The sequence below is a fragment of the Physeter macrocephalus genome, chromosome 20, assembly GCF_002837175.3.
Source record: "Physeter macrocephalus isolate SW-GA chromosome 20, ASM283717v5, whole genome shotgun sequence".
NCBI lineage: Eukaryota > Metazoa > Chordata > Mammalia > Artiodactyla > Physeteridae > Physeter > Physeter macrocephalus.
In genome coordinates this window covers 50554415-50581266 of record NC_041233.1, presented here as the reverse complement: position 1 = coordinate 50581266, position 26852 = coordinate 50554415, and the positions used below count along the sequence as shown (strand labels likewise).

Sequence of the window (26852 nt, the reverse complement as noted above, 5' to 3'; positions counted from 1 at the left end):
AAGGTGCCAGCCTCCTCAGTATGACAAGCAATTTAAATTTAAAAATATTAGTATTGGTTTTTTTCTTATAATAATTTGACAAAAACAATGACCTTAATATTGACTCAAGACTTGTTTTCATAATTATTTCCTCACTGACTGGTATAAAAACAAAGAGCTCAAGGCCTCACCTTGGTTTACTCACTGCTGGTTTTCTACCTGTTGAAACTAGACTGTAAACTACATAAAAGCAGGAACCAAGTCTGTCTTGTTCACCACTGTATCCCCACAGCACTTTGCATAGTGCCTGGGGAAGTAGGAGGTGATCAACAAACACCTGAAAATAACTGAATCGATGAGAAAGGAGAGGAAAATAACTTTATTCATTTTTTGCAAATCGTTCTCTGTGCTCAAACTACTATAAACTGGCAGTTCTAATTCCTAGAAACACGAATTTAAAAACCTTACTCTCTGGTGATGGAAGGACCTAATGTCGCTGTCTCTGTCTCTGCCTCTCTCTCTCTCTCCTCTCTCTCTCTCTCTCTCTCTCTCTCTCTCTCTCACACACACACACACACACAAACACACAGAGTAATTAAGACTGCATGAGTCAAAATTACAATATGAACTATGAGATGTCAACATTATATAAATAAAATTTAATAGTGAAAAAGTGATCTGGAAGCCCTGTGAATTTTTACCCTACACATTTTGGAGGACATCACATGGGTTAAGAAAAACACAACAAAATTGCATTTGTTCAGATAATCATTTGAATGTTTACATACATTTTTGGTTTGTTAATTATGTATAACTAATTTACATTTCCTAATATTAACATATACTCCTGTTTAACTTGTAATCAAATTATGCCAGTGAGAAAAATCCTCATAGTACCTTCATTGAGTTGCTGATTCTAAGAAAACACTGAACATGAACATGTACAAAAGACACCTTTGAATAAAACAGCATGTGCATTTTTAAATATTTGCACAGTTTGATCTTTACATTTCTGTCTGAAGAAAATATGAACAAAACTCAAGTTCACCATGCTAAGATAATGGTTCAGATGACGGCCATAAAAGAAGTACATACAAAACAATGAAAACAAATCACATCCTTAGGTTCCGTGATTACTGAGAGGGTTTCCCCTTCCCTAAGTGCTTTATTTTACTTCTTAAAAATATGAGAGCAGCAGCTTATCGCAAGTCTCCACTACTGTGCATTAATGATGGAATCAAAACAACACAACAGACTCATAAGAATGAGAGGACTGCAGAACAACGAGAAGTCACAGTTTTATGCTTCTTCTTGCTCTGGATAATTTAGAATTTTGCGGTGTGCCTGACGTAAATATTGCTGCTGTTTGAAGTAAACCTTGAATGCCCCTTTAATGGCAACAAAAGCAATTCCACCCTAAAAAAAAGAGAAAAATTAGCTTTTTATAATGCAGATTTAGAGGAACATAATAAAAATCATGTTACTTAAATCACAAACGACACAGGCATTGTTGCTAATTCAGATGACTGCAAATGAAATTGTTCTCTTTTTTTACTAGGGGGTAAGATAGGAATAGACATTAGAGGTCAGAAAGCCTTTATCCTCTCTGAGTAATCTGCCTTCCACTTAGCTCTAAATCCATTCTCATATAGTAGAGAGAATGCCCAGGCATTATATGCAGGCTGCTACCAGATGGGAGAAGTGGGAACAATAATAATTACATCAAACAACATAAGGGCTTACTATGTGCTAGCACTTCAAATGAATTATCTCATTTAACCCTCACAATAATCCTGAGGTAGCTACCATTACTATTTCCATTCTATAAGCATAGAGAAATCAAGAAATTTTATTTAGGTTTCTCAGCAAGGCAATGTCTGTGATAGGATTTGAACTGGGCAGTCTGACCCTAGAGCAGAAACTTTTCAACACTATCTTTGGGGAGTAATGATTGACGCATATCCCAGGAGAGAACTCCCACAGCATAGTTCCAGAAGACCAGAACTACTGCAGTGGATCCTCCTCTTTTTATTGCTATTGGATGACAGCAGGGATCAAACAGAGACTTAAGGCACAGGAGCCATAGTATAAATATTTATATAGTCCCATTCTTCTTCTTCTTTTTTTTTAAAACAAATATACAGTTCTTTCTCTTTTGCATAGTCACTTGAAAAAAGTAACATTAAAGCCACCTTACCAAGATTGTCCTTTGTAAATTAGAGTTAACACTACTGAACATTAGTTTACCAACTATTGTTGCAATAGTAGGAAAAACAAGGGCTCCACACAAAATTCGGGTTGCAGAGACATGATCTGCTAAAGGGTTAGCCTCAGCTGGAATTCGAGGAACAGGACAACCAATCCCTAGAGAAAAAAATGTAGGGTATTAGTGCTAATAACTCAGAATACCTAAAATATCTTCGCATGCTAGGATTCGTCTACAAGATTAATTTGGTATGTTCATTACCACCACAATTCAGGGCCTTACCTGGGAATATACTGTTCAAAATTTGTAGTTTATTTGAGTATTTGCGCCATAGTCTAAGCACATAGTCCTCCCAGCGAATCATCTTGCCTAATATCAGCATGACAGGAATAGTAGGAAGTCCAATTAACAGGAATAAAGGATCAGCTCTCTCCATAACATCCAGACCTTCTTTATGGCCTACAACCTGTGAAACAGATAGCATTTGCTCCAATCATTTCCTTATCTAATGAAGGGTTGAATGCTTGAGTGCAATTCATTTTAGAGGAAATGCTAAATTTCAAAAGAAGACAGAAATAAAAAGTTTAAAAAATAGCTGGAAAGCTATCAATCCTGATTTATTTATAAGAAATGTCTCTCATTCAAGGAAAAAGAAAAGCTCCCAAGCTGTTTCATATTACATTGGAATAAAAGCTTTGATTACACATGATTACATTTCAATAGAGGGGAGGGGACTTCTGGTTCTTGCTTCCATTCCTCTATTTAATTTGGTTAGACTGGGCTATAATTTTAGGTCTCATGTGTCTTCCAGAAGAGCAACTGTTTTCCTGCTCTTCCTACTAGGAGGTAAGCCCCAGCCAAGAGGCAGGACCGGCCTTCAGGAGATGGTCTGAAATCTCATTTCTCTTTGGCTTTCTCCCTGCTCAGTGGTGTCTGGGATTGAGTGTGATTTCTCTCGCTGGCTAAATGCCTGCTCTACAGACCTAACTCTCCTAAAATGCAATTCCAAGGTCTAGATTTGAGGGAATGCAATAGGAGGTCCAGTTTTGGTTACAGGTTCCAGTCACTTTTTCTAATCCAGGAACCCAAGGGTGCCTATGTATGGGGTAACAAAGCTAAAACAATCCTTCCCCTCTCATCTGGGTCTTGGGGTTATTTCTCAGTTGGTTTAGATCTGAGAGGGCAAGAAGGACATGATTAATTTGCATTTGTGAATCTCCATACTTCCCCTCCTGGCAAAATTCTTTTCACTTGCTGATCAAATCTTGGTCTTACATGTCTCTCAACATGGCCATTTTGTTGTTGAGCATCTTACTTTTAACTAGAAAATTTCCCTAAAAATTCTTTCACCGGTCTCAAATGACCTCCCTTTAGCCAAAAGTCTCAAATGCTGGCAAATTAAATATATTTCTCTGAGGGATTATTCTTGGCAGTTATGACAGGGGAGACTATTTCAGAATCTTGGGGTTTTAGCCCATCCAGGTATCACAGCTTGATATTAAGAGAATACTATAAAGGTTTCTATATAGTTTTTCTGTACACACTGGAGGATTAAACTATGAAGAAAGGATTGTTGATATAGACAATCTATATCTTTGTCTATATCTCTGAGAGGGACGAGGGAAAAGAAAGGAAGGAAAGGCAAGGAGGGAAGGGAGAAAAGAAGGTAGGGAAGACTAAAAGCTCCAGGGACAAGATCTACTCAGGAAAGCAAACTCATGAAAAAGTAAATGGGATTTTTTTTTTCAAAAATGAGATGCGCTTTATGTCAGCTATTATAGCAGATTTTTTTAGGTGGACTTCAAGGAGATGTGAAATAAGGAAGCTGACAATGGTCACAGCAAATTGAAATTTTAGACAACAGACTTGATCCAGGTAGAAATAGTTTATAAAATTATGTGGAGGGACTTCCCTGGCAGTCCAGTGGTTAAACTCTGCACTTCCAATGCAGGGAGCACGGGTTCAATCCCTGGTCAGGGAACTAACAGCCCACATGCCATGCTGTGTGGCACGGCCAACAAAAGAAAAAAAAAAAAAAAAAAAGCATGTGGAGAGGATCAAAATGGGTGCTTTTCTCACCGCTGCGGCCTCTCCCGCTGTGGAGTACAGGCTCCGGACGCGCAGGCTCAGCGGCCATGGCTCACGGGCCCACCTGCTCCGCGGCATGTGGGATCTTCCCGGACAGGGGCACGAACCCGTGTCCCCTGCATCGGCAGGCGGACTCTCAACCACTGCGCCACCAGGGAAGCCCTGGGTGCTTTTAAAATTTCAGCTGAGGATATAGCCTAGACTTTTGTGCATGGTTAATTTATCTAACCAAGATGTAACATTAAAGAACAGGGGACTAGCCTCTTCCAAATGGTCAAAACCCATGGTATCAGTATCTGATATTCTTCTGTGTTTCCAGGTAGAAATTAACAACCTCATATCTTGCATGTGAAGGGTGGGTGTTTTGAGCTGCCCTAAAGTGAAATAGTCTGGTTCACCATATTTCATAAACACATATCCCACATTGGTGGCAAAAGTGGATTAACCCAGAAACTCTCTTTACCTATAATGCTTGTCACATGACACTCTATTTTTTATATCATTTTATTATTTTCAATATTATGATCACTTTAAAGTTAAAACTAAATGTGATTTAAATACTCCCAAAGTGTTAGCAAATAAATTCAGAAATTTGAAAAATTCCTTTGTTGGGTTATGTTTTCTTTTTAGAATTTAGGGTTTAAAAATATAAAGCAAAGTGAATATTCAGGTATGGACTATAGTAAAGGAAAATTTATTCCTCATGGGTAGCAGTAAAAACTTTCCAACCAGGTGTCTAAGAATGAGGAAATAAAAAAGAAAATAGGGCAAACAGTGAGCAAAAGCCCATTTTCCTCACCTGTGATCAAGAGCCATGCTTTGTGCTTAAGCTGAGGCTGACCATTACATGCATACCTGCATGCATTCATTCAACTGAATACTGATTATGTGCCAGACACAGGCCTAGGTGCTGGGAATTAAAAGGTGAGCTAAATAGACGTCTTTTGGAGGTAAGAGGCAATCAAATCAAACAAGTGTGCAAATATAAATGTTAAGGAACTAAGACATTGTAACACCTGTAGTGTCATACTACGTGCCGCTACAGTCAGACTCAAGGGTAATAAATGAAAGCTGAGTTAATCAATGGGGCTGATTTAACTTTGGTCAATATAAAACCAGCAAACCTTGTGTAGGATCATGTATATTCTGATGTTATGCCCTAAAACTGAAAATGAGATAATTTTCAAGACTTAAATTTTGAGGTTAGATTCAGGAACTATAGAATGTCTTCTCTAAGAATTTTTTATCCATGTACAAAATCAAGGCCTATGGAATTACAGGTTTAGAGAAAGGTATGTTTGTTTTTCTGCTTAAGAGCTAAAAGCTAAATCTCCATAGTCAGCTAGGCCTGCGGTTCATCAATGTTAAAAAGCTAACAGTTAGTTTTAATTAAGGTTTGATCTTTTAAAGCACTGCCTATAGAACCCTACTTTTAAACGGGAGGATGAAACAGTGATGAACTAAAAGATTTCTTTAGAATTCAGGGTAATTAAATGCAACGCAATTAAGAAGGGACAATGCGCGTGGGGGCTGCTTTACAGCAGAGGCAGAAGCAGAGATGGGCCGGGTGTTAGTGTTCCACTGTTCCCGGATACAATGCTCCAGCTGCCTCTGGGACCAGCTTTCATTTCAGAAGCCCTAGATTAGGGACAGGAGTCCTAATGCTTCTTCCTTGCTGGAAGGTGGTACTGGTACTGGACATGTAAGCTCTCTGAACCTGTAAACTAGGAATAATTGATAGTATCTATGTCACACTATTGTTACAAGAATTATATGCATCAGTGCTTGAAAGGTGTTCAGCCAGGTGCTAGGGGAAGAAAAAGTTAACTATCACGTTGTCTTTTCAACAGAAATTTAAATCAAAGGGGCCATTCAAGTTCTTTACAACGAACAGGGATTGAACCTAAGACTGGTTCATGAAGAAATAAATGGGAAAAAACCAGTGATCTGATTTACCTGAACTTCAGAGTAGTCAGAGAACAAAAGGAAAAAAAATAGTTAAGTGTTAAAAAGAAAATCCTAAATTCTGCTGATGGAGTAGGGGGCACGACTGCTATCAAATATTCAGAAAGATAAAAGTCTTCCAAATACTCTTAAATCACACAACAGGAGCTATCCACTGTCACAGCTAATCGCTCCCATTTCTGGGCTAAAAAAAAGAATCTTTTCAAGTGAGACAGTACATGTGAAGGTTATATCTAAATGGTAACACATAATATATATATGCATTATCATCGTTTTAGTTTTCTGTCACCATTAACCTTCTTTACTGTCACCATTAACATGTTTATTTTTGTCTCCTTGCTCATATCATTTCCTCCTCTCTGCCAATCCAAATCATTCTCTTCAAGGGTCAGCTCAAGACTTATTTTTTTCATAACTTCAAATGATCTTTCACTTTTACTGAATTAAAATACTGTTAATGTAGTCTTTCCTTAATTGGCTCCTGTTGTTGAAGTGTCTCATTAATTATGAGAATTCTTTTAAGACTGTGCTAGCCTAAAATCTTTTCAAAAAGAGCCATCCCATTTCTTATGGTCAATTAGGTCTTAAAGAGAAATCACTCAATCTCAGAGGGCCTTAGTTTCCCCATCTGCAAAAATATACTTTTGTATAATGTATTTGTACATTAAACAATGTATAATCTCTAAGTTTTCAGGTCTTTGTCAGTCCTAGTGAATGGTCCTGAACTTCCCTGATCTAAAGATATACTAAAACTCATTACTGGAGCTTAACAAATTATTAGAGAACATATAATCAGTTAAACAAACCTGTTACTACCTGATAGAATTGGTCATATTAAAAAAATCTATTATGAAAGCCTTTTAAAGTTAACATCTGTGTATATGCTATACAGGGAACACCTACGGATAAGATAGTCTCTACTTTCTCAAGGAAATTACCTGCTAATAGGAAGAGTAAGGCCTGAATACAGCAAAAGTTAAATAACTTAGGTAATCTATATAAGAAATAGCACTTGGTCAACATAGGATTGGCTGCCATTTGAGGAATAAAAATGTCATGAATGCAGAGGAAGAAGAAATCACACTGGGCAGGAGTTGCCTGATAAGTTTCATGGAGGGAAAGTAGCTGAACTAAGCCTGGAAGGACGGTTTAAATTCGGAGAGAGGGCTTCCCTGGTGGCGCAGTGGTTGAGAGTCCGCCTGCCATGCAGGGGACACGGGTTCGTGCCCCAGTCTGGGATGATCCCACGTGCCGCGGAGCGGCCGGGCCCGTGAGCCATGGCTGCTCGGCCTGCACGTCCGGAGCCTGTGCTGTGCAACGGGAGAGGCCACAACGGTGAAAGGCCCGCGTTCCGCAAAAAAAAAAAAAAAAAAAAAAAAATTAAATTCGGAGAGAAAGGACTGAAAGGACAGGTATTAGGCAGGGAGGGTGACATAAGCCAAAGGACAGAGGTAAAAAAACTAAATAACGTTAAGGATGGGTTGTAGGAGACAGCCCCATAGGCCTCAAAGTAGAATGAAGTTAAGATTGTGGAGAACACTGCATAACAAACCAGGTTAAGGAAATGGAATCTTTTTCAAGTCAGTGATTCTCAATCTTTATCCACTAACCTATGACAAATGATTTGTGATTCATTCCAGTGACTACATCTAGATTTCTGGGGTGTCATCAACATTTTATAAAGAAGCATTGCAATATTCTGTCTCACCATGATTATTAATGGAGCAACCAGAATGGTGGCTCACTATGGACCTCGCATAGATAGGTTATGTGCAACTTCTAGAATATTACATATAATCCCTTTGATCCCTTTTTCTTTCATGTACTCTTTAATTTATATTAAAGAAAGGCAAGTTATATCACCTACAAGCCAGTGTGTTAACTATTACTGAGTTAGTTATGAAACATTTAACTGGGCCTCCCTGGTGGCGCAGTGGTTAAGAATCCGCCTGCCAACACAGGAGACTCAGGTTCTAGCCCTGGTCTGGGAGGATCCCACATGCTGCGGAACAACTAAGCCCGTGTGCCACAACTACCGAGCCTGCGCTCTAGAGCCCGCAAGCCACAACTACAGAGCCTGCGAGCCACAACTGCTGAGCCCACGTGCCACAACTACTGAAGCCCGCGCACCTAGAGCCCATGCTCAGCCACAAGAGAAGCCACTGCTATGAGAAGCCCGCGCACCACAACGAAGAGTAGCCCCCGCCCAGCACAACTAGAGAAAGCCTGCATGCAGCAACAAAGACCCAACGCAGCCAAAAATAAATAAATTTATTATTTTAAAAAAAGAAACATTTAACCAATGTAGGTGCTGCTTTGGAAAATGATCACTTAAGTTAGAGGAGACGTTAAGCTTTGAAGTAAAACATTGAAAGGTATTATTTTAGGAAGATTCATTTGTAAGGATGGATTGACAGAAAAGAATGAAGTTAAAGAAAACAATCAAGAGGCTCCTTTAGCCATCCAGGTATGATGGGAGAAAGACAGTAAGTCAGGTATTAAAGATTGTGGAAAGGAAGCCACAGATGTTAAGACACATCTTGATGGAAATTGCTAGGACTTAGTGGACTGGATATAGTGCTATGAAGCAGAAAGAGTTAAAGGTAATCCTAAGAATGTAGGCTATATATCGAGTAGATGGGAAAATAATTGTAGGAATCAAAGATATAGAGAAATTATAACAGAGAATAAATTTAGGTTTCAAATTGAGGAAAAGACACGTTTGATTTCAATAATATTCAGTGTGAAGTCATAAAAGGTCATTTAAGGAGAAGGGCCATGCTGTTCTTATAGGACTGATTTTGGGAAAAGATTAGGGTGAAAGACGTAGACCTGAACACAAAACGCACGGTTAAGATGGCTGGAAATCTTCAAAGAAGAGGTATACAGAGAGAAGAGTCAAGGGCCTGGGACTAAATCTTGAAATTTAAGTCATTCTAATTTTCATCAACAGTTCCTAACTGTAGCATTGTTTCATAATAGCAAAAAACTAGAAGTAACTAACTGTCTAATCAATAAGAGACTGGTTAGTAAACTTGAAATTCTATACAAAGAATGCTATGCAGATTTCTCCATACTTTGTGAAAAGATCTCTAAAATTCATTCTTTTTGGAAAAAGGGGGGTTCAGCTCTAATACATTTCCTTTTGGGGGGGAAAACTATAATGTGTGTGGGAGAACATATTTATTTTATCTTGCATATGCACAAAGAAAGTCTGGAAGAATGTATCTGGCTAACTGAGGAGAGGGGAACCTGGGCAAATGAAGGACAGGAGTAAGAAGACTTTCCCCTAGAGAGCTTTTATATATTTTCTTATTTTTAAGCCATGAGAATGTTATCACTTGTTCAAATAATAATTTTAAAAACTCCTAACAAAAATCTGTTTAATCTGTTTGATCTTCATGTCAAAAGTAACATCATCAAATAGAATAAAATAGTGAACCTGCATCACTGTCACCGCTCCATAAGTCACAGCTGTCCAATAGATAGAGCCAACCATTATTCCTGCTGCAGCAAATGGACAGGCTTTTGAGATCAGTCTATCTGCAAGATCCAAGACGTAAACAACTGGACCTATAATATAAAGAAAACAAAGTTTCAACACAAGACAGACTAAAAAAAAAAAAAAGACCAGATCTAAAATATTTTTATGAAGTTGGATGCCCTGATGCTTTAGAAATAACTTATAAATGTAATGGGAACCTAGATTTGAACAGATTTAGAATTTCTCAGTCATTTGCATGAATAGCTGAGTTTTACTTCCTAAATCTTAGGAAATAGCCTCTTCAAATTTTTATCTTTATCAGTAAACCTAAGAGTAAAGCCTTAAACACAGCTGCTTCTTATAAAGGAAAATAGTTCTCTTAATTCTCTTAATGACACTGGCTACTGCAGAATGACATGGCCATTTCAACTTGCTCTTCACAAACAGTTCCTGGCCACAATTAGATTCTATAGTACTTGGTAAGACTATCACTTTTTGACTTCACTTATTACTTCCTTGATAGTGTGTGAAGGTAACCTAGGCTATTTTTTTGTAGTTACACAAAGTCAACCTATCTTACTTTGATATCCAATATACTATATTTAGTTGAGTACTAGTCTCTAACAAACTACTTTTAATGATCATGCCAGTTTTTACGGTATTCCAACAGCTGTATATGCCAATTATGCTTCTATTATTATGTGCTTACAAAGTGAAATTTGGTTATTATCTCCTCTGGTAGTTATTTGGAATAACTATACTAGGAGGAATTATAATAATTGCAATTAAGCCCGATATAATTTAGCTCCAGAATTTTCCAGAATAGTGGAAAAGTCTTAGACCTGAATTAGAGCAAGGCCTAAAGAACTGAATATCTAAGTTGAACTAAAGGAACATGCAACCTTGTCTTAGTTAGTAATCATCATATTTGTTGAATGCCCTCTACGTACAAACTATTACTTAGGACATTTTCTTAGAAATGTATAAGAGGTATTACCTACCTCTGGGGGCTTACAATCTATAGGAGGATGCTGTACACAAAACCAATTTATTTTCATTGTACAAAGAAATTCAAATAGCAATATGACGATAAAATCATTAAAAGAACAAGCATCCATCTATGGAGCCCTGATTGATGGAGCCCTGATTGATGGAGCCAGTAATATTACTAGTCACTGTATAAAGACAGACCATACTGTGAAGAAGGAAGAACACTAGGAGATATGTCAAAGGGACCAATGATTTAAATTTAGCATATAAACTTACTATTGTCAAAATCTAACTTACATAACATTTAAAACTATGACAAAGTATCTTTTGGGACCAAAGAGATAAAGTAAGCCTAGTTCAATGTATACTGACTCTACATTCTACATGATAGCAGGCGCTGTGCCACACATTACATGTATCATTATTTAATCTCATAATGTAGGGTTTAATCCTTAAAATACACAAATTTGCAGGTTTAAGTTTATAACCCTCTCAGAAGGCACAATAAAAAGCATTTTAGTAAGTCACCAAAGATCCCTGAAATGCTGGTACTAAAAGTTAAAGCCAATAGGTATATATAAAACCTCAAAACTTCAGCTTTCATATTCTCTATCGATAGTTCTTTAATCAGAAAATTGAAGCCACAAAACAACAACTACAGACTCTTTACAGCATGTTTCCACCTACCAACATCACACGTATCTGAAGTCAATCCCCACTTATACACCAGATCCCATCCCCTCACCAACTCAAAGACACAGCTCTAGCAATTCACTTCTACCCTCCTACATCATTTCCCTCTACCCTTTATTGGATTATTTTCATCAAACATGTCATTATTTATTCAATCTTAAAAAAAAAAAAAGAAACCCCTTCTCTTGATCCTTCTTTTCCCACTGCTCCATTTCTTTGTTCCCTTTACAACAAAATCACTCAGAAGACTTCTGTTTTCACTCTCTCTCCAATTCTCTCTTGAATCCACTCCACCAAAATTGCTCATCAAGGTCACTAACAACCCACACATAGCTAAATCCAATGGTCTAATCTCAGCCTTCCTCTTATTTGGCCTACCACCAGTATCTGATAGATGTTCCCTTCTTCTTCCCAATAATCATTGCATCTCCAGGACATCACCATCTCTTGGTTTTCTTTCCATATCACCAGTCACTAACTTTTCAGTCTCCTTTGCTGGTTCCTCCTCTTTTTCTTGACCTCAGTGAGGCCCAACCTGTCAACTTCATCATACTCCCTATTTGATGACTCTGCTCTATTTTTCTTTTTCCTAAAGCACTTACCACCTAACATACTCTAATTTACTTATTGTTTCCACCTACTACAATAAGGGTTGAAAAACTATGGCCCATGGGCCGAATCCACCTCACTGTTATTGTAAATAAAGTTTTCGAGAAATATGGCTACATGCAAAGTTAGCTGACCCTTGAACAACACGGGTTTGAACTACATGGATCCACTTACACTAGGATTTTTTTCAATAGTAAATACTACAGTTCTACACAATCCTCTGGTTGGTTGAATCCATGGATATGGAGGGATACAGAGGAGCTGTGGATACGGAGGGCCGACTATAAGTTATATGTGGGTTTTTGACTGCACAGAGGGTTGGCACCTCTTCCCCCCTCCAAGCTTGCACTGTTCAAGGGTCAACTGTATTTACTATATATATATATATATATATATATTTTTTTTTTTTTTTTACAGAAAAAAAGTTTGTTGGCTCCTGAACTAGAATATGAGCTCCAAAGCGAAAGTAACCTTTTTATTTTGCTTATTGACAAATCCCAATTCCTTTGATTTTCAAAAATTTGGTTAACTCTCTACTGAGGTACTTATGAAAAACTATGATATGAAAATCTCTAGGTCTTCCTTTTTCATTATTCTGTATGAAGCCCAAGTTATGAGACTATTTTCTACCCAGTCAGAATCAGAATGTATTAGGAGAGAAGGTATTTTACCTGCTTCCAGCTGACCTTCTTCCCCCATCCCCCACCCTTTTCAAAAGGGTGCTTGGAAAGATCTACTGATGGAGCAAAGCAATATAATTCCTAAAAAAAGTAACATCATTTAGATGAAAACATGGTTCCTAAAAAGTAATCAGTCACTACCGATTTTATCTATTATGAACACGGACAATAGATAGATGTTTGAATTGTCTTTCCTTTAAAGATCTCAGAAGGTTCCAACAGAATAAGCTCAATTTTCAATTTTCTTCTGAATCACTGGGTATGAATTCTTTCTGTACAAACAAAAACAAACAAATAAGTCCTCATACTTCCTTCTGGAAATTTTTTACTTATCCCTTGGGTCATATGCAACAGATGTGCTGGATTAAAGGAAGTCATTGGCTGCATTTTATAATCCCTATTTCCAGTTTTTCTGGCAAAATTCTGTCTAGGCTTTTGTCTTAAGTTTATTTTGCCTAAACCTCTCAAGTCTTTTCCAGATAGACTAGTCCAAGATTAGTTTAATATTTAAAAGGAAGAATAAATGCCTAGTGGTAAACATACCGTTAGAATTGTAAACTGCCACCCAGGGGAGGTATTTCTGAGAGCTAAAGATTATCTAGGCAAGCTGTTTGATGAATAAGAACAATCACTCAAATCCTCCGGATGCAGTCCCTCAATCATATTTTTCTTACTAGGAAGCTTATCATGTACTATCCTATGACTTGAGGTCATAAAAGGAAAACAGCAACAGTCACTAGCCTCTTCTTATTGTCAGATTAAAGTACAAACAGTTACGGGAAATGAGGAAAGGCAAGATTCTAGCCCTTGAAAATCTCAATTCTAATGGGGAGGAAGAAGTATGAATAAACGTACTTCGCAAGTTAAATATGCAAGAGCATAAAAAGGTTTTATTTAGTATTTTAAAAAGGTATTATTGAATTTTTAATGCCTCAGTGGGCTTCATCACTTATGTTTCCGACAGTACTGTATTTACACAATGAATGGCAATTGGAGAAGCTTTGTATAAATACAAGTTTCGAAAATTCAATAATTTAAAGAGCATTAGGGAAATTTGCAATTAAAAGGAAATCTAGGGCTTCCCTGGTGGCGCAGTGGTTGGGAGTCCGCCTGCCTATGCAAGGGATGCAGGTTCGTGCCCCAGTCTGGGAGGATCCCACGTGCCGCGGAGCGGCTGGTCCCATGAGCCATGGCCGCTGGGCCTGCGCGCGTCTGGAGCCTGTGCTCTGCGGCGGGAGGGGCCCCAGCAGTGAGAGGCCCACTTACCGCCAAAAAAAAAAAAAATAAAATAAAAAAATAAAAATCTATTGTGAATTCTTTTGCACAATAAAGCTTTTGTAAAGAAAATAACTATACGTAATGTTTTGGGTAAATTCAAATCTTTGCATTTCAGATTTGAATGACATCAAACAGTAAGCTGAGAACTATTAGGGAAACTCCTAAGTCCATGTCTACTGAAAAGAAGTAATCAGTTTTATCTGCCAGACACTGCAAAGGTAGATTTGTTGTGATTGTTGTGTTGTGATTTAAATTCAAGTCTCTGTGTGCATGGTGTTAAAGGTACATTTTGGAAATTAAGAATTAATGACTGAAGGGCAGGTAATACTTAGTGTTCAAAATCTCCTGGCACTGCATACAATCATACCCAGAATTCCCAGGACCTTTCTTGGGGATAGAAAGGTATCCTCAAAAACACCTCTGACCAATTCTTGAAAAATAATTTCTGAACACTACCAGGGTGCTAAAGTTTCTAACACGAAACAAAATTTAATGCTTCACAAGATAACCTTGTATAAGTCCCTGAGATGATAACAGCTCCCATGAACTCCAACGTTTCTGTTAAGTGGCCAAATTTATAAAAGAGATTGCCAGACCCAACTCAAATGCCAACTTGCTAAGCCAAAACATCAACCCCACTTTCAGGTTCAGAACTGCTGAGAATTGCAGATTTTCAAGGTCACCAAGAGTCTAACAATACAGTTCTAAACTTCTTTCCTTGCTCCAAGTCTTCTTTTTGTTGCACACTATTTCTGGAATGTCCTGTCCCTACTTTGATTAAATCTGTATGAAAACCCAAATTCCCAGTGAAAACTAACCTAACCTGATAGGCTAATTGTTCTACCCCACCCTGTTCACGAGGCTTAAGCCTCGTGGAAGCCTGTTCCACGAGGCTTCCTTTACATACTATCCCACAAAATGCACTTACCCCTTTGCTTGTGCATAATGTTAGTACTTTATTTTCTTGTTCAATGTTTGTTCAGTTGTCTCAATATCCTTTAAGTCTGTCCATGTCAGCATCATCTGAGATTGAAAACTCCCAGGGGGCAGGGGCCATGTCTGTTTAACTCGTTTTGTACAGTGCCTAGGATAGAACCATGTACAGATAGGTGCTTAAAAAATGCTTTTTAATGATGATTGGTATCTATCACCCTCAGGGACTGTCTAAGCTACAGCTATCTTCAGCACATGGTACGTGGCAGTATATCAGGGCACTTTGGCCTGTTCCACAGGGCATCAGAATATAATGGCAAAGGACCTAGCTGCAGCACTCTGGCAAGTATTTGACTCAATTCATTGTTAAAAAAACAACTTAAAAAAAGTATTAATTATATGGTCCAACAACAAATGTGGATTTTACTGAAAACATGAATATCACAACCACCAATTCAATTGAGTTAAAAACGTGGGAATTTTGATGGGATAGTAAAGAGTTTTAACTTTTAACTCTTTCTCTAGCATTCATCACTGTTTTAAACACTAAGATGCCAGAGGCTAGGTCTAAGAGCCCCAGACAAGCTCATTTAAGTTCATCTTTAATTGCTCTGCTTGTAGGTTGAGATTTTACCATTTTTTATGTAAAAACAAACATCCTGCAAACTCTGGCTTTAATTTACTTTGCTTAATGATGAAAGTTAGTCATTAGATTGTCAAAAGAAAGGATATGTTCTTGGACAATTTTTTATTTAACCAAACTAATAATAATTGACCAACACCCCCTCAAAACAAAACAAATGATGAATAAAAGATTCAGAGTCAAAGCAGATGAATATTATGTCTTGGTGTATATATATAGTGTATTACCAAGAAAAGTAACTAAAGATCATCAAAGTAGTTCTTTATGAGTACATAGCTCGTGCCAAGGGAAAGCTTATATTTTTCCCATTAGAAAAGATTAGCCCATAGAATATTTGAGGGCTATAACGTCAACTACTAAGTACTTATTAAGCACCTATTGTACACACAGCATTTTACTATGCATTAAAAAAAATGTAAATAAAATTTAACACACTAGCCTCTGCCTCCAAGGAGCCTACAATCTAGTTAGGGCCAAACAATAAATACACATTAAACAACTGGAAAACTTTACGGCAAAACTTACAAATATATGATAGTATCATACAAACTACACAGATACATGTTAACAAATTTAAAGTAAAGATTATAGAGGGGGTAAGGGTGCAAAGAGTTTTAATATTACTGTCTGTATGTATGTATTTACTAATTAACAGAAGTGAATCTTGACCTTGAAATCTATGCTCTGAAAAGGGGGGCATGCTAGAAGACCTTCTAACTAGAGGCAAAAGACTTTTTTTTTTTTTTTTTTTTTTTTTTTGCGGTACGCGGGCCTCTCACTGTTGTGGCCTCTCCCTTCGCGGAGCACAGGCTCCGGACGTGCAGGCTCAGCGGCCATGGCTCACGGGCCTAGCCGCTCTGCGGACCCGTGTCCCTGCAGTGGGATCTTCCCGGACTGGGGCACGAACCCGTGTCCCCTGCATCGGCAGGCAGGCTCTCAACCACTGCGCCACCAGGGGAGCCCGAGGCGAAAGACTTTATTCAAAGGGTTTATATATTTTTAAAAAGCTAGTATGCCAGTAAGGTGGGGGTTAATTGATAAAAATCGTTAGCCAGATCTCTGAAGAACATGACACAATAGGCAGGAAGGAAGTTCCTGGTGACAGGCATACTAAAATGAATATGATATTTTAGGAAAACTGAGAATATTTAAAGTCAGAATAAACGAATAGAATCCACAAGATTTTGTATCTAAAGTGAGTACAAAAAAAAGAGAAAGTAGCATCAATCTTAAGTAGTTAAATATAAAACAAAGTTGTTAGAAAGGATAAAGAAATATTAAACCTTATTAGAGAAAAAATGTTTTGTCTTTTAGGAGAAACCATGCCTAAGGTATTAAATTCTTTGAATTTCCAAATTAAAAGTTGAAAAAGCTGTGATAAAAGAAACACCACCATCAATTATCATTAATACATAAAAATAGATGGCAATATTAATTATGCACTTACTACATATATGCCAAGGAATTGTTATTACATATTCTTTTTTCTTCTTTAAACATACCTATATTTTTCAAATTTTCTATGATGAGAATTACTTTTATTAATAAGAAAAACTACTTTTTAGAGAATAACAAAGGGTTATCATAAAATTCAGGTAACCATACCCTAAGGAAAGTCAACCTGACATTACTGTTTCATTTTCTTTTCCCCTTTATATGAGAAACCCACAGTAGGCTCCTTAGGAGGCAAAATAACAAGGGGAGTAAGGATTAGGTAGGGTCTACCGTATGAATTTGGACAAAATGCTATCTCCAGACCTCAATTTCTACATCTATAATGATAATGAAGATAATATCTACCTCAGAGTTTTTGTGAAAATTAATGCATATGAAGCTCTTGATACAGTACTTAGTGTTACACTGTACCAACATCGGATATCAGTTCTTTCAAAAATGGCATACTAAATTAAGTAGAATAGAACTCTGGAATAGGAGGTATAATCCAAGACAGATATTTGAGGAAAAAGTTATGGTATAAGGCTCTGGTATAAAAATAAGACTGTTTCAGGAAAATCTGAGGTAAGAAATAAAGGACAGATCTTTTTTGCCTAAAGGTCTAGGACAAGGAGGAAGAGGAAAATTCATGGTGCCAGGGAATCTGAGAATGAAGAGGGAGAAGACACCAGACTATAGTTAGTAATTACTTTTTAAAAAATGTAAGATTCTGTAATTGTGTTTTAGACCTATAATTCAGGTACCAGTATTTATATATAGTGTGCACCCAGAAAGCCTCACCCTATTGAAGATACTTATTAAAACAAATTTATATTTAAATCTTAGGGAACAAGACTAGATGTGATCCAGCAATAAACACAAGAAATCCTTACTTTGAAGGCATTCTAGTCATCTGCCTCTTAAGAGGGTATATAAAGGAGGGCCAAAGAAGATCTAATGAGATGCCTACCTACAAAATTTAACATCAGAGGGTACTCAAAGATTGAATCATTATGGAATAGGATTTTGGTTTTTCAATTCCTTTATTTTGATCATCCATAGACGTTTAGATATAATGCAAAGCAAAAATAAACACTTCTCTGATGGCCAAGTGTAAATATTACTAGAAACTCTTAATTATATGAAGAAAGTACCTGAATTCTTAAGTCTGTACTGGTTTTCAAGTAATGAAATAAGCCAACAATATATTTTATGAGAGCAGTTAGGAAAGTAACCGCTTGGATTTACAGTGAGTAACAGAGGGCCATGTGGTTAGAGGAAACAATGCAGACTATTCTTAGAAAGTAACTGATAGCTTAGAAAATATTAAAAACGTAAAATTCTCATTAAATTGAAGCCATGAAAAACTTTTTTAAATTTGGAGAAAATTAATATATATTTAGTACCCTTTTTCAAACAAAAGGATGCTCAACACCACTAATCATTAGAGAAATGCAAATCAAAACTACAGTGAGGTATCACCTCACACTGGTCAGAATGGCTATCATCAAAAAGTCTACAAACAATAAATGCTGGAGAGGGTGTGGAGAAAAGGGAACCCTCTGGCACTGTTGGTGGGAATGTAAATTGATACAGCCACTATGGAGAACAGTATGGAGGTTCCTTAAATAACTAAAAATAGAACTATCATATGACCCAGCAATCCCACTAGTGGGCATATATATACCCAGAGAAAACCCTAATTCAAAAGGAGTCATGTACCACAATGTACATTGCAGCTCTATTTACAACAGCCAGGACATGGAAGCAACCTAAGTGTCCATCAACAGATGAATGGATAAAGAAGATGTGGCACATATATACAATGGAATATTACTCAGCCATAAAGAGAAATGAAATTGAGTTATTTGTAATGAGGTGGTTGGACTTAGAGTCTGTCATACAGAGTGACGTAAGTCAGTAAGAGAAAAACGAATAATGTATGCTAACACATATATGGAATCTTTAAAAAAAAAAAAAAAGGTTCTGAAGAACCTAGGGGCAGGACAGGAATAAAGATGCAGACGTAGAGAATGGACTTGAGGACACGGGGAGGGGGAAGGGTAAGCTGGGATGAAGTGAGAGAGTGGCATGGACATATATACACTACCAAATGTAAAATAGATAGCTAGTGGGAAGCACTGCATAGCACAAGGAGATCAGTTCTGTGCTTTGTGACCACCTAGAGGGGTGGGATAGGGAGGGTGGGAGGGAGATGCAAGTGGGAGGGGATATGGAGATATATGTATAAGTATAGCTGATTCACTTTGTGATACAGCAGAAACTAACACATCATTGTAAAGCAATTATACTCCAATAAAGATGTTAAAAAAAAAAACAAAAACAAAAAACCACAACAGCATTCTTTCTTGCTTTCCAATGGTTAGCCACCTCACTCATAAAGAAATAGAAATGAAAACTCTGAGATACCTTTTCTTACTTAACAGATTATACCAACAAACTAAAATGTTAGCCAATCTACTGGCAAAGCTGTAAGTAAACAGGCAAACTCATCCATTGTAGGTGCATATAAAATGGTATAGTACCTAATCTGGTAAAAGTATATGTGCTATTCACCCCAATTTAGCAATCCCTTCTTTCACCTTTATTAAGTATTCTAAGCTAACAAACTCAAAAAAAAAAAAAGAGAAAGAATTACAATGTCATTCTTCTGTACCATCGAATGAAATAATAGATCTAGAGGCAATGAATAAAAAAATTATCAATCTCTGCTAAAACCAGTAGGTGGAAACTGACAGGGAATTCTGTTGGATGTATCAGGTTGATAACACCTATATCCACTGATCAGTCTTATCATAAAAAAAGATAACTATACATTTTTCCAGCTTTATTATTATTGACATATAACATGTATATTTAAGGTGTAGAATATGATAATTTGATAATATATATTGAGAAATGATCACCACAATAAGGTTAGTTAACACTTCAATCCTCTTACATAATTACCATCTTTGTGGTGCTAACACTTAAGATCTACTCTCTTAACCTTCATTTATATAATACAGTGCTAATTATGGTCACCATACTGTACATTGATCTCTAGAGCTCATTCATCTTCTAAATGGAAGTTTGTAGCCCTTGACCAACATTTCCCAATATTCCCCAACCCCCTGCCCCAACCATTTTACTATTTGAGTTTGGATATTTTAGAGTCCACATATAAGTGAGAACATACAGTATTTGTCTTTCGAGAACATACAGTATTTGTCTTTCTCTGACTTATTTCGCTTAGCACAATGCCCTTAAGATCTACCCATGTTCTTGCAAAAGGCAGGGTTTCCTTTTATTTTTTTTAAAAAAGGCTGAATATTCTACTGTATATATACACACATTTTCTTTATCCATTCATCCGTCGATGGACACTTAGGTTGTTTTCCATGTCTTGGCTATTGCGAATAATGCTGCAGTGAACATGGGGGTGTAGGTATCTCTTCCAGACAGTGATTTAATTCCTTCGGATATCTACTCAGAAGTGGGATTGCTGGATCACATGATAGTTAAAAAACTTTTTTTGAGTAATCTCCACATAGTTTTTCATAGTGGTTTCATAGTGGTTGTACCAATTAACATCCCCACAAACAGTGCACACAGTACCCTTTTCTCCACAGCCTTGTTAACACTTGCTGTCTATTGTCTTTTTGTTAATAACTATTCTAACAGATGTGAGATAACATCTCATTGTGGTTTTGATTTCCATTTCCCCAATGATTAGTGATGTTGAGTATCTTTTCATGCATCAGTTGACCATTTGTATGTCTTCTACAGAAAATTTTCTATTCAAGATCTTAACCCATTTTAAAATCAGAGGTTTTAAAATCAGATTGTGTATGGTTTTTGTTCTTGGATATTGAGTTATATAAATTCCTTATATTTTGGATATTAATCCCCTATCAGACAGATGATTTACAAGTATTTTCTCATTCCATAGGTTACCTTTTCATTTTGCTAATTGTTTCTTTTGCTGTGCAAAAGCTGTTTAGTTTGATATAGTCCAACTTACTTCTGCTTTTGTTGCTTGTGCTTTTGGTGTCATATCCAAAAAAATCATTGCCAAGATCAATGTCAAGGAGACTTTCCTATGTTTTATTCTAGAACATTTATAGTTTCTGGTCCTAAATTTAAATCTCCAATCCATTTTGAGTTACTTTTTGTGAGTGGAATAAGACAGGGACCAATTTCAGTCTTTTGCATGTAACAATTCAGTTTTCCCAACATCACTTATTGAAGAGACTTCTCTGAGTATTCTTGGCTCCCTTGTCAAATATTAGTTGAACATATATGTGTGGGTTTAATTTTGGGCTCTCAACTCTGTTCCATTGGCCTACGTGTCTTTTTACACTAGTACCATATTGCTTTATTATAGCTTTGTAATAAAGTTTAAATCAGTAAATGTGATGCCACCTGCTTTGTTCTTCTTTCTCAGGATTGCTTTGGCTATTTGGGGTCTTTTGTAGTTCCATACAATTTTAGGATTATTTTTCCTAATTCTGTAAAAAAATGCCATTGGACTTTCAGGGATTACACTGAATATATAGATGGCTTTGGGTAGTACGGACATTTTAACAGTATTAATTCTGCCAATCCATGAATATGAGATAGTTTTTCATTTATTTGTGTCTTCTTTAATTTCTTGCATCAATGTGTTGAAATTTTGTTTTATTCCTAAGTATTTTATTATTTTTGGTATTATAAATGGGATTATTTTATTTCTTTTTCAGATAGCTTAGTGTATATATAGAAATACAGCTGATTTTTATGTTGATTTTGTATTCTGCAACTTTAATGAATTCATTTATTAGTTCTAACAGGGTTTTGGTGGAGTCTTTAGGATTTTCTATATATAAGATCATATCATCTCCAAGCAAAGACAATTTTACTTCTTTCTTTCGGATTCAGATGTCTTTTATTTCTTTTTCTTGACTAATTGCTCTGGGTAGGATGGGAGTGGTGAGAACAGACATCCTTGTTTTGTTCTTGATCTTAGTGGGTACACTGCGTATGATGTTAGCTGTGAGGGTTTGTCATAAACAGCCTTTATTACGTTGAGGTACGTCCTTCTATACCCAATTTGTTGAGAGTTTTTATCATGAAAGGATGTCGAATTATGTCAAATGCTTTTCTGCATCCTGCAGATAATGAGATGCAGAGATAAGATTTTTATCTTTCATTCTATTAATGTGGTATATATCACACTGATTGATATGCAGATATTGAACCATCCTTGCATCCCAGGGATAAATCCCACTTGATCATGGTGTATGATGCTTTAATATGCTGTTGGATTTGTTTTGCTAATATTTTGTTGAGAATTTCTTCATCTATATTCATCAGGGATATTGGCTTGTAGTTTTCTTATAGTGTCCGTATCTGGCTTTGGTATCGGGGTAATGCTGGCCTCATAAAATGCATCTGGGAATGTTCCCTCCTCTTTAATTTTAAAGAGTCTGAGAAAGACTGGCATTAATTCTTCCTTAAGTGTTTGGCAGAATTCACCAGTGAAACCATCTGGTCCTGGGTTTTTCTTTGTTGGGAGCTTTATGATGTCCTTAGTTGTTATTGGTCTCTTCACATTTTTTATTTCTTCATGATTCAGTCTTTGTAGGTTTTATGTTTCTAGGAATTTATAATTTACTTCTAGGTTATCCAATTTGTTGGCATACAACTGCTCACAGTACTTTCTTAAGATCCTTTGTATTTCTGGGACTTCCCTGGTGGCACAGTGGTTAAGAATCCACCTGCCAATGCAGGGGACACGGGTTTGACTCGGGTTCAAGCCCTGGTCCGGGAAGATCCCACATGCCACAGAGCAACTAAACCTGTGCGCCACAACTACTGAGCCTATGCTCTAGAGCCTGCGAGCCACAACTACTGAGCCCACGTGCCACAACTACTGAAGCCCGTGCGCCTAGAGCCCATGCTCCGCAACAAGAGAAGCCACGGCAATAAGAAGCCTGTGCACCGCCACAAAGAGTAGCCCCCGCTTGCCGCAAATAGAGAAATCCCACACGCAGCAATGAAGACTCAATGCAGCCAAAAAAAAAAAAAGTACAGGGGAAAATATAGTATCAGAGGAAAAAGCATTTCAATCCAGAAGATGATCAACTAAAGGGGAAAAAAAGAGAAAAAAGGACAAATAGAATGCATAAAATTTGACAGTAAAAACCCAACTATATGAGTATCACAGTAAGTTTACACTTATTTATAAAAGAATTCAGAAGAACTGAAAAATAAAAGGATGAGAAAAGATAAGCAAATGCAACAACATCAAAAAAAGCTGGTATGAAAGGGGGGAAAAAGAATAACTTTACAGTGAAAAAACCTGACAAACATAACCTTACTGAGATGATCAAGGTCAATATCATGAGTGATAAGTAATATTGATAGTATGTGCCTGTGATGTGATGAAAATGGCACTTCATCTCTGTGGTCTTGTACCCCAAAACTCATAACCCCAGTAGATAATGGGCAAAACATCAGACAGATCCGAATTGTGAGACATTCTATAAAACATCTAACCAGTATTCCTCAAAACCGTCAAGGTCAACAAAAACAAGGAAAGTCTGAGAAGCTGCTACTGCCAAGAGGAGCATTAAGGAGACATGATTAAATGTAATAAAATATCCTGAACAGGATCCTGGAACAGAATAAGGACATTAGGGAAAAAATTAAGAAAACCTGAGTAAAGTATGGACTTCAGTTAATAATATCAGTACTGGTACATTAATTATAACAAATGTACCATACTACATAAGGTGTTAATAACAGAGGAAACTGGATATGGGATATTTGGGAACTCTCTGTACTATCTTTAAAATTTTTCTGTAAATTAAAAATTGTCCTAAAATAACAAATCTATTTCTTTTTTTTTTTTTTTTGTGGTATGCGGGCCTCCCTCTGCTGTGGCCTCTCCCGTTGTGGAGCACAGGCTCCGGACGCGCAGGCTCAGCGGTCATGGCTCACGGGCCCAGCCGCTCCACAGCATGTAGGATCCTCCCAGACCAGGGCGCGAACCCGGTTCCCCTGCATCGGCAGGCGGACGCGCAACCACTGTGCCACCAGGGAAGCCCAACAAATCTATTTTAAAAAAGCTGGTATAGCTATATTTTCATTCTACAGTTGGCCCTCCAAATCTTTGGGTTCTGCATCTGCATATTCAACCAACTGCAGAATGAAAATATCTAGGGGAAAAAAATTCCAGAAAGTTCCCCAAAGCAAAACTCAAAGTTGCTGCACACCAGCAACAACTTACCATTTACATTGTATTAGAATATTATGAGTAATCTAGAGATGATTTAAAGTATATACTAGGGGGACTTCCCTGGTGGCGAACTGGTTAAGAATCCACCTGCCAACGCAGGGGACACAGTTTCGATCCCTGGTCCAGGAAGATCCCACATGCTGCGGAGCAACTAAGCCCGTGTGCCACAACTACTGAAGCCTGCGCGCCTAGAGCCCATGCTCAGCAACAAGAGAAGCCATGGCAAGGAGAAGCCTGCACACCGCAATGAAGACCCAACGTGGCCAAAAATAAATAAATAAAATAAAGTATATAGTATGTGCATAAATTATATGCAAATACTATGCCATTTTATATAAGGGACTTGAGCATCCATGGATTTTGGTATCTGCAGGGGTCCTGGAACCAACCTCCTGCAGATACCGAGGGGCAACTGTATTCTATATTATCATGTCTATATTATATAGAAGTTTAAGACACACACACACAAAATTCTTATAGATAAAATAGTCATTACTTAATGATAAAAAGTTGAAATCACCAGGATATTTTATTTCTAAACCTGAGGCATAAGTAAATGGATGATGGTTTATTAGTCATTATTCCTCATATGTAGTTATATATTCTTTCTCAACAAATGAAATTTCATAATAAAAGAAAAAAACCTTAGTGAACATTCTGCTGAGCTTTGATCAATGCTAAGGCAGCAGATATAATTAGTTCTGTATATTGATAGTAGCATGTTGGTAAAGGCAATGGAAAAGCAGGCACTCCAATACACTGTTGGGAAGATTAAACAGACATAATCTCTACAAAAGCCAATTTGATGATGTCTACTAATGTTATAACTGCACATACCCTTTGACTTATAGCAATTCCACTCTAGTCATTTTGCACATGTGTAAAATTATTTTACACAGTTGTTTATGACGGCACTCTTTGTAGGAGTAAAAAAATTACAAACAACCTGTATGTCCATCATTAGGAGACTGGTTATATAACCATACATTTTTGTAACAGAATACTGTACAACTACAAAGAAAAAGAAAGCTCTTTATACACTAATATAAAATGGCATCTACCATATATTGCTAAGAAAAAAAAAGCATAGAACATGATGTACAGTATACTAGTCTAGAATATATTAACATATAAACTAATTGTGCTCAATATTCTGTTTGCCTCTCCAAATTTACTCCTCCTCTTTCTCTAACCTGCTTTGTGCATTGGGAGGCTGACCAAGCAAAACTGCATCCTTTAGGTAACCTTCCCATCTAGCTTCTGATGTGCTTTGGCAATTTAAAATCCTGGCTCCTTACTTGCTAGAAACCCATGGGATTCCATTAAATAAATTTGCCAAGTCTGTTTGCTTAACTGTAGAATAAGGACACTATCTATTGTGTAGAGCTTTTGAGAAGCTTAAAATAATATAGGCAAACTGATTGACATAGTGCCTGGCAAAGAGTCAGTGCCTGTTAGGAAGTGATAGCTACTGATATCACTGTTAATATTATTAAAAGAAAATATTATAAAATAAAATAGTAACAACTATTATTTTATTTGCTAGATTTTCTAGGAAAGGTTTCTCCCAGGAATCATTCCTCATCGTCCCTAGTGAATATATTTTCCTTCTCAGCTTTACACTCCAGTTAACATTTGACAACCAGTTTTTGAGGGTAACTGTCAGTTATCTCTGTCTCTACACAGAAGTTTGAATTAATGCTTAGTTGAGAACAATAAAGAAATAAAAAACAAAGCTGTAATAAAATTTAACTTGAAAGCAATCTAAGAATTTACATAAAGAGTGGAAGTGGCAACACTGATATCAGTTAAAATCAACTTTAAGACAAAAAGTGTTACTAGAAACAAAGAAGGACATTTTATGATGGTAAAAGGGACAATCCATCAGAAAGACATAAGAATTAGGAACATTTATGCACCTAACAACAGTCCAAAATAAACGAAGCAAAAATGGGCAAAACTGGAAAAACAGACAATTCAACAATAGCTGTAGACTTCAAGAGCCCACTATCAATGAAGAATAGGTAAAAGAACAACAAGGAAATAGAAGACTTCAAAATTCTATGAGTTGGGCTTCCCTGGTGGCGCAGTGGTTGACGGTCCGCCTGCCGATGCAGGGGACACGGGTTCGTGCCCCGGTCCAGGAGGATCCCACATGCCATGGAGCGGCTGAGCCCGTGAGCCATGGCCACTGAGCCTGTGCGTCCAGAGCCTGTGCTCCACAACGGGAAAGGCCACAGCAGTGAGAGGCCCGCATACCGCAAAAAAAAAAACCCAACCAAACAAACAAACAAACAAAATTCTATGAGTCAACTAGATATTTATATCACACTCTACCAACACCACCACCACCACCAGAACACACATCCCCCTTAGAGGAAAACATAGGCAGAACACTCTATGACATAAATCACAGCAAGATCCTTTTTGACCCACCTCTTAGAGAAATGGAAATAAAAACAAAAAATAAACAAATGGGACCTAATGAAACCTAAAAGCTTTTGCACAGCAAAGGAAACCATAAACAAGACCAAAAGACAACCCTCAGAATGGGAGAAAATATCTGCAAATGAAGCAACTGACAAAGG

General features: G+C 37.2%; 1 protein-coding gene across 1 annotated transcript in view; it reads right to left on the bottom strand.

Moving 5' to 3' along the window:
* Positions 1–620: 620 nt before the first annotated feature.
* The window catches only part of MARCHF5 (membrane associated ring-CH-type finger 5), a 55118-nt gene continuing 28886 nt past the window's right edge, over positions 621–26852 (bottom strand). Inside the window, exons 3-6 of the mRNA XM_007108708.4 lie at positions 9681–9811; positions 2468–2651; positions 2177–2343; positions 621–1395 (exon numbers count right to left, since the gene is read on the bottom strand). Coding sequence (XP_007108770.1) covers positions 1279–1395; positions 2177–2343; positions 2468–2651; positions 9681–9811 — 599 coding nt within the window. The 3' untranslated portion in view covers positions 621–1278. The remainder of the gene's footprint in view (positions 1396–2176; positions 2344–2467; positions 2652–9680; positions 9812–26852) is intronic.